The 12,531-nt window shown below is 35.0% G+C and overlaps 1 protein-coding gene across 2 annotated transcripts in view; it reads left to right on the top strand.

The window, feature by feature from the left end:
- The window catches only part of CACNA2D1 (calcium voltage-gated channel auxiliary subunit alpha2delta 1), a 372,848-nt gene that overhangs the window by 312,091 nt on the left and 48,226 nt on the right, over window positions 1-12,531 (top strand). The window contains exons 13-15 of one of the 2 annotated variants that reach the window (XM_030446297.1): window positions 6,056-6,134; window positions 8,126-8,175; window positions 9,786-9,875. In XM_030446297.1, the coding sequence (XP_030302157.1) occupies window positions 6,056-6,134; window positions 8,126-8,175; window positions 9,786-9,875 (219 nt within the window). Of the gene's footprint in view, window positions 1-6,055; window positions 6,135-8,125; window positions 8,176-9,785; window positions 9,876-12,531 lie in introns of those variants that run through there. The other variant, XM_030446305.1, reaches the window with a different exon arrangement.

Genomic DNA, 12,531 nt, shown 5'->3' on the forward strand with positions numbered 1-12,531 from the left:
GCTTAAATTAGGTAATTGCATGGCGGCAAGACATGAGCTTGGACACTGTCCTGCAATCATTTATAGGTTTTAACTCTTAGTAAAACCTCAGAGGTTTCCTATGTCTGCCAACTGGAGCACTCAGACATGGTGCTGGGTCTACTCCTGGGGCAGCAAGGAAAAGGGAAGAAGCAATAATTTAGCTTCTGTGCATGTATGTGGGCTCTGCTGCTACAGTGCTCTTGAGGCTAGAGGATGGACACAGCCCAATTTTTGATAGGGTTGACTCAGCCAAATTGAGTCTTAAAATCACAATCATCCTTTTGGAGTTCTACTGGTGTTAGTAAATGTTTTTCTCTTTCTTACCGTTGTTCTTGAGACCAATGTTGTTCTTGAGACCAATGTTGTAAAAAGCTAATAAAACAGAGCTGAAGTATAGCTGCACCTGGAAAATTTTCAGATAAAAAACTTCATATGATATGTAGAGACAATGTAGTACTGAGGACATAGATTCCTCATCATCATGTAAAATTCCTACATTGTTATTGTAAGGATTGATACAGGACTGATCCTTCTTGCTCATCAAAGATTAAGTCTAAACTAGGTAAAAAAGAATCACATAATCACTGGTCCATATATGTAATTATAATCAATTTAGCAGAGGCAGATTAGTAGTTAGCTGTAGGAAGGGGCACCCCATGCTAGACCTTTAGTGAATAAGGAATGAGTTGCTGTAGTTCCACAAGGTGGCACTAAGAAGATGTGGAATTGTGTAATTGAATGAGCTTTTTTTCCTGAGTTTTGTGAATGTTAATTCTGAAATTTTCCAATATGTTAACCATGGTGGTGTTTTCAAACTCTGCATTAGAAAATATCCATTTTCATACAGGTACCTTTTCCTTGCTAGGAGACAAAGCAAGCAGGATGAAACCAATTTTTTTTTTTCATTTTTTAAACATTTTTAAATTCTCTAAACACATTCCAGAGATCCATGGCATTCACTTTAAAGACTTCTTCAGATAAAAAGCTATTTTTATTGTATACACTTTGTTGCAAAGACTTCAGGCATAATTTTTAGTTGTTTCATTTGTACCGTGATTGCATACAACTACACCACAGATCAGTAATCTTTGATCTGTTTTCCCAGTATATTAAGATATATATTAAATGCTCTTGGGCCTGTATTTTAAGTATAGAATCATACCCAAAGCAAATGACATTCTCCAATAACTGTTTAATATGTAAGAAAAGTAATTTTTATTTTCAGGTAGAAGGTTAATATTAGTTGTAGTGGGAGCTAATTTTTAGAGTGTCATTACTTCTTTTCTTTATTGAACTATAATTACAAAGACTATAATTAGACTATGAATCCTTAAGTTAGCATTGCAGCTTAAAGTTTGAATTTGAATTGTAGTGAATGAAAGATATTAAAGATAGAGAAGACTTCAAATTTACATGGAAATTTTTTATGTCTAGAAAAGCAGTTGCAAGAACCTACTCTATTAGTCTCTAAACACATGCATGAATCAAAGCATGTTTCTCTTGGTGTCAAGGGGATTACTTGCATGGGTAAACATTTTGCTGTATCAGAGCATTGGGGGTCAGTTATGGAAAGACTTAAGGAGGCATTTTATCAAATATAAATGTCGAAAAATATCCACAATGAAATATGCACAAAAGATCCAATGGTATAGTTCTTGGCTTGTGGCAATCAACATATTTGAACAAGGTCTGGGTTCAGTTCTGAGATTATCATCAGCCAGGGCCTGTTCCCAAAAAACATTCTAATGAGATCCCCTAGTACTGGGGAGTGGGACAGGGAGGGAGGAAGGCAACATAATTTAGTCATAAAGATGTGAGTCATGCTGTGCTATTTGCACTCATGGCCTGTAAAATAAGGTTGGTTATGTCCCATTTTATTTGCTGCATAAACATAGCCTAAGGGTCTCTAAAACTTCCCTCTAGCACCTCACTGGGCATCTTACTCCTGCTGTTGAACACAGAACTTTTATCTTTCTTCTCCCTGTGCTTCTAGGAAAATAAAGCAGCTTTACTTTTATATTCATAATACAAATGGTTCAGGACTGCATCCCTGAAGTCCTGACTTGAGATAAATTATGGACTAGAATTTAGGCAAACTTGAGTTTGGTGCTTCCTATTGCTCAATCCTAGGTAATTTCCTGATTAGTATATGGGATTTTCAGATTGTCCATTCAAGTTCTCTTCTCAATTCCAACTGCTCACAAATGCTTTCTGTTCTCAGTTAGTTCATAGCAGAATTGAAAGCCCTATTCAGTTTTCTGCCCACAGATGTAATGATGGAAAGAAAAAAAATATAAAGTATTAAATGCAGTAGATGGAAAACCACATAACATTTCCTTGACCTACAGCAGAACAGTCCAAAATGATTAAGTGATTTAAAAGCTATACTTAGAAGGGATTTAAAAGACAAAGTAAATGATGGAATATAGAAAAGCAATTTCACAATTTTATTCAGAAACATAATCTTGGTTTATTGTCCTCTTGTTTCAGAAGTGTACCTATTAAATATAAACTGCAGACAATTTTTCATCTGATAATCTACAAATACACTAGTAGGAAAAAAAATTTCCTGGATCATGCTGGAACTGCAGAACTGTTTATTCCTCTTTGTCACAGCTCCTCTTTGTAATAGAAGATATTATCTGTAATTCTTCACCTGCAATTATATAGGCTAGATCAAAATATTCTGAAATCTGTCATTATGAAAACTGAAGTGGCGTGATTTGATTTCAGTTTTTTAGTCAGTCAGTTTGTTTATCTAGTGGTAGAAAAAGATGCACTCTTTTTATTTTTCTGATAGGCATAAAATGATGGGGTTCATCTTGCGTACCTCTACTCAAGTAAATTAATGATGTAGCCCTCCTTGATATCTGATAGAGAAATATATATCTCCAAAGGTCATATAATCCTTCCCTAAACAGGGTAATGAAGAAATGCACATAACTAGTTATTGAGAGCTCTCAGAATAAGTATATTCACCTTTATATTTGTAATCTTTTCTTGGCCAAGGACAAATGTAAACAAAAAAGCTATTTACTTACTTACATAATTTTGCAATTTTATCTTCTTCAGTACAGTACTGCTTCCTCTATTTTCTTTAGCTTTCTTTTCTGTCCACTGCTTTCTCTGGTTAGGAGTTGGATTTTTGCTTTTTTTTTCCTTTTATGTCTTTTATAGGATGCTGGGGTACGTCAGATTGCACAGGGCCTTGGGTGGCCTCTCATCCAATATCAGGAATGAGATCAAGCCAGGGTGTTCTGGACTTAATATAGTTGCATCTTTAAAACCACAAAGGAGTCAGACTTAACAGTTTCTCTGTGCCACTCACGGTCTGAGTGTCCTTACATTAATCCTACACTTTGTTTGTTTGTTAATAAGTATATTCTATACTATATACTGTAAATCAATAAAAACAGAAAAAAAAGATTTTGTGTTTGCTCCCCTAAATTAGTATCAGAGTGCAATTAATATAGGGAATTAACCATCTATTACCAGCAAATTATATATTCCTGACAGAAGTAACACTGCCCTGGATTTGAATTCTCAGAAAAGAGGACTCTTACATGTCAGAACAGTTTCAAGGCTGTATCTGACTGGGTTGGCAAAGCAGGCTGGTGCCCATCTCTAGTTCTCCTCTATTCTAAGGCCACAAACTTTCTAGGAGTACTTGGAATAGTTGCACTGAAAATCAGAAAGTGTAACAGCTCCTATTTGGTATTCTGACTGTTCCGTTGTTTTTGATTGATTGAAAGTTATGTTTTGTTATGAAGAGAATAACTTGATCTTGCCTGTATGGAGGCAAGGTTTCACTTTCCCTGGGAAAGAGTTTGGGGGACAGAACTCTGTCCTCTGGTGTGGATGGTGAAGAGCAAGAGGACCCTGGAACCTATAGTGTAGAAGGAACATAAGCAGCTACTAAGAAAGACAGAGATGAAATAGCCAAGCCTCAGTTGGGATGGAAAACAACTTGTTGGGATCAAAGAGTACTTGGCAGTTCACTTCAACTCAGAAATCCGCTTAGTTGGTTGAAAAGAAACTTGAAACAAAGGACAGACCAAGGGAGAGGTGCTCATATCCATTGTGTCTGATCTAGTTGCTCCAAGTCTTCTCAGTCATAAATTCCCAATTGAAAGCAATTAAATCTGTCTGGCTAGTTTAAAAGCCTTTTGTCTTCTTTGGAGAGATGGCTATAAGGAAAAGGTACAGGCAGATGCATCTCAGTCCTCTGGCTGACTCTGGATCTGTCACAGAAAGCATTAGCACAGAGCATGTTTTTTTGCTAAAATTGGCTTGTTTAATTTGACTTGCTGACTCATTTTTCCAGATGGTCTGTCAATTCTACTCAATTCCAGATGAGGCAACAGAAAAAAGAAAACTCTTTTGAATGTTCCACCCTCTTGCCAAACCAAGTAACAATTAAAAACTCCAATTTTCATTGCAGTTCTTTATCTCTGTTAATTATCCAAGGAACAGTAAATCAGATATACTGTCCTCTGCTTGTTGTCAATAATTGAAATGCTAAATTCTTTATAGATTACTTGCAGATTTGACATGAGGCTTCTCTTCCCTAAATTACCATTTCGCAACTTCAGTCCAATGCAGTGTTTCATTTTTGCATTTAAGTTCAAATGCCAGACAGGCCAGTCTAATTGACTCATGTTTTATACACACACAAGCAAACCCACATGACTCTGTCTTAACTGTCTTAAGTAGTTTCTTTTAATCCGAAAGAGACATCAGGTCCCTCAGCCATCTAACTGGTGGCCTTTAGTGTTTTTTTTCCTATTTCACCATAATTTTTTGAGAAGAATGTGATCTGAATTAAGTGTTTAGTGGACACTAAGCTAGTAACAGTGATGAGCCAAAAAACCTAGCAGGAGTGCAAGAGGCAGGGACTTTGTAAGCTGAGAGACACTGGTAGAAAATAGGAATCTTAGACTGACTTGACTGTTTTGTCAGGTTTTTTGTCATTTTTTTTTTCTCAGCCAACAACTGGCTTGACTCATTACTGAGAACTGACTCTGTGTGACAGTCTTATTAGTTTTATTGAAAAACTTCAATTTTTTTCTTGTATTTACAAAAAAAGCAAGCACTTGAATCAGCATTCAGTGCTGCAGAGTAGTTCCTTTAATTCTTCTAACTGCAGAAAAAAAAGGTTTGAACAAATAAAGAAAATCAAAACATATTGTTAATTAAAAATGACATCTAACACAAAGCTTGGTTTGCCCTTCTTGCAAATATGGATCAACGCTGATAAAGTTTCACCAATTGCTACCTGCTGACTGATCATTTGGAGCTGTTCCTACAGCTCTTGGCTAGCACATAGCAACTGTACATGCTAAAGAATGTGATAATCATTAAAACCTTAGCAACAATAAGCATTTAAAAAGAATCTCTGTAACTTTATATTGTATTATTTAAAGAAAATATTACCTTATTGCCTATAACAAGCACAGTCATTAAGTTCCAGAGTAAGGAACTAATATTAGGATTTCATAGCTGATCTGTGTTTTTTAAAGTGAAGTAGTAAAGTGATAAGTCCATAAAGAAAGAAATACCCTAAACGAAAAGGCAGCCTTTGCTACTATCTTTAAAATTATCTTTTTTTCCTTAAATCATTTTATATCCTAAAAAATCCTGTCTTGCATTTATTTTGAATTCTGTTGTTATGCATATGTTCATTTTAATTCATCAGTGAGTATCTAATATGGCTCTGAGATAGTATAAACTAATTTAACAAAGCTTGAAGAGTTATAATTAGCACCATAGGCAAAAAAAAAAAAAAAATCCTGAACTCTAACCATTTTAAGAGGTTTAAAGTACAAAAGATATATTAAAGAACATTCTTCTTAAATTCTACTTCATGGACCAAAACAATTATTATGAATACATAAAATATCGTAATAATAGTGTATCAGTTATAGTGATAAGAAATGGGAAACTTACAGATTTTGTATTCAAATTTATCAACTTCAGAGTGACATCAAAGTAATTGTATATAGTTCATTTATGCATTTTTTTTTCACTTGAATAGGTACGTGTATTCACATTTTCTGTTGGTCAACATAATTATGACAAAGGACCCATACAGTGGATGGCCTGTGAAAATAAAGGTACTGTGCTTTTCTTTGAGAATATTCTTTTCTAGTGAATAATATAGAGTATATAATCTTTATTATTCTCTAAAAGTTAAATAAAAATGTTTTTTCAGCCTGCTTTTTAGCTTTTTTATTTTTAATGCAAGTTCCAAAAAGTTTTTAAAATAACGTATATATGCTTATATATAAAAAGCACAAACATGCATATTTATCTTATTACTTTATTAAAAATTCCACTGCAAGAAAATATCACAGTACTTTTATTACAATAATAAGATACTATGATTCAGTTTTGAGAAATCTTGATGTAATAACCATCTATGAAAAGATGGAACTGATGACAGATAAGAAATTAACCAAAGCTGTTTTATATTATGAGGTCTGGACAAAGGGATTTTTTTTTTGGTTGGTTGGCTGATTGGTCTTCTTTCTGTTTTCCTCTAAAACTTACAAGGGATCGTATGACTTGCATTATTTTTCCATTTTTTGATAAAATTATTAAAATTATTATTGCTGTGACTCCTTATCTTCTCAGAGCATCTTAATGTGTTTTGTTTTTGTTTTTTTTAAATCATGATTTCTTTATGTAGAGAGAACAAAAAAAGTAAAAAAAGTGAAATCAAGAAAAAAATGCTTTCTTCTAAAATTCCTACATGACAAATACGAAAAGACTGTGAGAAAGATGTCTCAAATACCTTACAGAATAATTATGGAAGAAAAGACAAAAGTCTAAATTATCAAACAATATTGTTTAATGTTTTAAACAGAGCAATTTACAGGACTGACTTAATATTTATTTTACAAATCCATGAGAACCAATAGGTGAGAGGTAGGAAAATTATGACTACCAGTAAAGGACGATCAGATTTGGTTCTCAGGCATGATAATCACAGGAAACAGAGAGTGAGAGAAAGAGAGAGTAAAAGAGAGAAAGGAAGAAAGAAAAAGAGAGAGAGAGAGAGAGAGAGAGAGAAATTATAGAAGAATCCATAGCCTCTATGTATGGGATGCATATAACCTCATGGATCCCTCATTATGCTGGCAAGTTATGCAGAAGATACTGAGCATATTATATTTTCAGATAATTACATAAAATCAATGTTTGTTTTTCTGAATAGTAACTTTTTGACTAATGTATTTCTACCTCAAGAAATTGTGTGTATATGAACTCCATTGTTTCTAACAAGTGAAGACCAGCTGGTGTGAAGTTTAACCACCTGTGCCATCTTATTGAGGCAAAATGGTCATAATCTTATGTCCAAAATCTATGATATTATTTGTTTCTGCATCCAAAGAAGAAAAGTTTTATTTAATTTTTCCTTAATTAAAAATGTAATTGATTATTAAGTCCCACAGTGCTTAATGCAAATTAAATGACTGACCTCAGTACTCTTACCTCTCTAGTCCTCCCACCTTCCATGCAATTTGACTTACAAAATTACTTGGTCTGAAACTGGCCCTTAGTGCCTGTCTTCAGTCTTATTGGTGCATATGATCAATATTTTTAATTCAGACAAATAAGTGATAGAAACAGTGCTGAGTGAAGACATTCAAGATGCTAAGTTCAAAGAAATACCCATTATGCTTTTTCATCCTTTCGATAGAGCACCCTGTATTTCTATACTATGAACTTCAGTGTTTTGACAGACTGTAGCTATGTTTGCATTTGTGTATGTACTCAGCAAATAGTTATGTTGCTGTCACAGCTTATTAAAATGACCATTAACTATACTTGCACATCCAAGTAACTGGGAATTCAAGAGTGAACATTTATTACATTATCTCAGTTTTGAATACGACAAACATAACACATTATATCCTCTCACTGCTTAAAAATAAATAGCTTGGTTATATTATATGGCATGGTGACCTGCCATATGTGGCCACATATGTGTTGGCATCTACTAAGAAAGTATTCTATTCATACATTATAATTTCTATAAAAAATAATTTAGAATCCAGCAATGCACTATAGTAAATGGTATTATTTCTGTTCCAAATTTTAGGATACTATTATGAAATTCCATCCATTGGAGCCATTAGAATAAACACCCAGGTAAGTATGTTGGCAAAATCTAGATGCAGTTGCAACACAAAGAAGTGGAATAATTCCTGTTCTGTAATATGTTGCATTTCTCCTTTGTTTCAATTAAAATTAAAGCAGTGTACACAAAGAAGAGACTAAAAATGAGTTGGGTTTTTTTGTTTGGTTGTTTCTTATGTTTGGTTAGTTTTTTTTAAGTATAAGGGATTATTCTCTTGGTGTAGTCTATTATTTTTTTCTTTTTAGTAGTTGCAGTGAGCCAATTTACAGTATGATCCCTGCTTCCCTGGCCATCTGGCCCACAGCATCTTGCATGCATACTAGTCACACTGGCATCCTCTAAAACAACCTGACCACATGCACACAACACAGTGAAGTGAGCTGTATTCTGCAGATCTTCTCTACCAAGGACTGTGTATGGGGTTCAGTTTTCTTTCTGGTTCCTCTTTGATCCTGAGACATGGCAACAGTTTTTTATAGAGTTCTATAAAACTAGTATTTTTTTATTATGTCTAGACATTCATAGTCTGCTGCCTGCCATACTTACAACATGATTCTAAGAATCTGAATGACGTGGAGAAGTCATGTGTGTGAGCCCTTAGCCGTGCTAGAGCATCTGAACTTAACTGGGCAAAAACACTGATGTGGTACAGTTCTGCTTACTGGGGTCATCCATGGATTCATCCAACCAGCCTGGGAGAGACATGGCTTTTCTCCTTCAAAAAGGATACAAGACCGTTGTAGTAAATATGTGTGTAAGGAATTAAGGGCACAGGACCTTGAATTATATGGTGTGATTGAAACTGGTGAACAGATATTATTTTTCAGTTATCCAAAAGTCCATGTATTCACATATCCATAAAAGCAGAAAAATATCATAGCAGCTCTTTGGCCTTCCGAGGCCAGGCACAGCATTTTTTGGCAGAAAGTAAGATTCTTTTTTTTTTTTTTTTGACTTGGATAAGAGTCCTTTGATTCTCTTAAACTGTTCCAGATAATGTCTGGAAAGAAATATCCCTAATATGATCAGACTAGTAGAAAAGTTGAAGACTGAAACAAGTTTGATGGCATTTACTCCCAAACCAGAACAGAAGTCTGGCATCTCATAAGATCACCAGCTTTAGACACACTCACGAACTGAAGCAAGGCAGGGATAATGAGATTTTAAAACTGATTTTTTTATTTCAATAGAAGTTATGCAAGTTGCTGCTGTGGGAGCTTAGCATACCCAACTGTCACACCACTCATCTTCTATCACCCACTCTCTTTTCTGGGTTGAAGGTTCTGTGATCTGCTTGTAATTTTATTATGTCATTAGCAATTAATTCTGGAACACAAATAGTTGTCATCCTCACTTTGTGGAAAGAGAGCAGTGGCTATAGATGTGTAAGGTCTGAAATACAAGAATTGCCTCACCAGTAAATAATGAAAACTGAAGACTGAATGGTTGGATAGATTAATTTTAAAAAAGCAGTTAAATACTACTCCTGTATTAGTGGTGAATTTTGATGTCTGGTTTTTCCCTAATATTTTAATTGTGAATTCATTATTGTTTATTTTTATGTTGACTGAAATTCTATATAATAGCTGCCTTCTGATGAGTTCATTGCATTTTTTGACAGGAATATCTGGATGTTTTGGGAAGACCAATGGTTTTAGCAGGAGAGAAAGCCAAACAAGTCCAGTGGACAAATGTCTATCTGGATGCTCTGGTATGACCTGCATTTATCTCTAGTAAGAATCTTAACAAATCAGTAACTGTAGGTGTCCATTTTCCACTGTACTGAGAACCCAATTTCCTACAGTTTCAAACTTTCTAGTATCCTTGTAAGTGTCCTGAATTTTAACAAAGAAATGTGATTTATCCTGTACACAAATCAGTGTAGGTCAGTACTGTCCTCAAATTACCACACGCAAAAAGAAGCAAATAGTTCTCCAGGGCTGTACCTATGCTGTAGTAGAGGTCATCTGTAATGTTATGGGTGAGGAATTCTCACTTTTTAAAAATTCTTTTCTCCCCCAAAAATTTTCCAAGCAGAATTAAACCTGTCAGTGTTACTGGGTATTTGTATAAGTTTTGAATTTGTATCTTTTCAGTATTATGGCTTTAACTGAGCAGTGTACATGGTGAGGAAATAAACACAAAGATATAAAAAATGCTTTCCTTACTGCTGAATTTATCACTTCATTCTTGTAAAACAAACATATTCAGAAAACTAGGAAATGCAAAATATTATTAGCAGCAATCCAATCTGTTGCTTTAGATAACCTTCTTGTGAGTAAGTCAAACTAGGCAAAAATTGTTGCAAAATTGTGCCTGGAATCAGTCACATGTTTATCTAAGTTCACATGGTCATCTACTGTCATGTCAAAATCCACTTCTTCCCATCAATCAGAATTACTGTAAAATTTCTGTCAGCTCATCTGAGTGTGATACAGAAGAACCAGTTTTTCTTTGGAATGTCAATAGCCAGAAGTTCATTAGTCATGTTTTCTTGGTTGCTGTTGAGGTACTTACTGGAAACATAAAGGATGTTGTGACAAAAGTTCATATGTTCTGTACATATCCTGTTGTAATCCTAAAGTTAAATTTGTAGCTGGGGCTAGAAGCAGATCTGTTTATTGAAGTAGGGACAACTGATACCTTCAGACTTCTGTTGTGTTGCTTTTATTTTCACTGAGTTCATTCAGTCTTTGCTTCAAGCTATTCTACATTCATGTGTTATGTATGTGTTTGTGTATGTATAATTATATATACATATTTCTGTCTGTCTATACATATATACTTACAAAAAGTAAGTATTTTTTACCAATATATTAGTTATATATTGCTCTTTTTACCAATATATTAGCTAAGTGAAGACCAACCCAAATTAAACTGTTGAGGAAGGCTGAAATTTGTGGACTTTCTCATCACAACTGAGAGCAAGAAGTCACAGTTTTATCTAATCCGCTCCTGAGCTTTTGCTGATTCTTGGTTTTAGAAATAATTGTGACTAACTTTTCATACTCATTCTTTATTTTAAATATCCTTAAGCTATTTCTACATGTAGGGTTTGTCTTTCTCCTGTTTGTGCCTCCCTAGATTTTGCCCTATTATTTTTCTCTTGCTGTCTAACAGCTGTTTTAGAGCTAAGGCTCTCTGGAGCAGGTCCAGAGAAAAGCAACAAGGCTGTGAAGAGGCTCAAGCACAAATCCTGTGAGGAATGGCTGAGGGAGCTGGGGGTGTTCAGTCTGGAGAAGAGGAGGCTCGGGGGAGACCTCTTCACTCTACAACTACCTGAAAGGAGGTTGGAGCCTGGGGAGGGGGGGTCAGTCTATTCTCCCAGGCAGCTACCAGTAAGACAAGAGGGCATGGTCTTAAGCTCTGCCAGGGGAGGTTTAGGTTAGATATTAGGAACAGATTCTTTACAGAGAGGGTGATCAGATATTGGAATGGGCTGCCCAGGGAGGTGGTGGATTCTCTGTCCCTGGAGGTTTTTAAGATGAGACTGGATGTGGCACTCAGTGCCATGGTCTGGTAACCATGGTGGTTGTGGATCAAGGGTTGGACTTGATGATCTCAGAGGTCCCTTCCAACCCAGCTGATTCTGTTTTTCTGTGATTATGCAAAGTGTATTACATGAGGTCACATCTGAATTGAGTTTAAATTCAAGTTACTAAATTCTAAAGAGGTACTTGCATTTGAAGCTGTCTTTCAAGACTGTCTTTAATAGCTGACTTTTTTTGTGGAAATTCACAGCTCTTTTCTGTCCCGTTCTTTCAGGTTTCTTAAAGCATTGCTCTGGTCTTACATTGTGCAAGATAATCCCAGAATTTTCAGATACTTTTAAGTTTACCAGCTAGATACAATTTATTCACAGTTATTACCCTCTTTAACTGTACATTTGGCAGGGGGAGATAGTGCTGTCCTCATAGGTATCCCCCTGTTTTGTTACATATCTATTGAATGCACCCTCAAAAATACCCTCCTCTCTCTTTTCTTGATTTATCTCCAATTCTCTCCTCATACTAAAAATTCCACGTCTCCTTCTCTTGACCTTGCTTGTTGTAATCTGATTAACTCTAATCTCATCACCTTTCATTTCATACATGAACTTAAGTTCATGAAGGATGGTTTAAAATTCAAAATTACTGCTATATTTAGCAACTGGAGAACTGATTTAGACGGTGTGTTAATAAAGAATTTTAGCTTACTTTTTTCTAATGAAAGAAGGAGAAAAAGTTATATGTTTCCTCAATAAACTATGGAGAAATAGTAAAACATTAGTGAAGGGAAAAATATAAATGAAACCCCATACATTAGAATAAAAAAGTACAAATTTGCTTGTGAATCATTTAGAATGGAAGACAAAACCTTTCTGGCTA

Source organism: Calypte anna, chromosome 1 (assembly GCF_003957555.1).
Source record: "Calypte anna isolate BGI_N300 chromosome 1, bCalAnn1_v1.p, whole genome shotgun sequence".
NCBI classification, from domain to species: domain Eukaryota; kingdom Metazoa; phylum Chordata; class Aves; order Apodiformes; family Trochilidae; genus Calypte; species Calypte anna.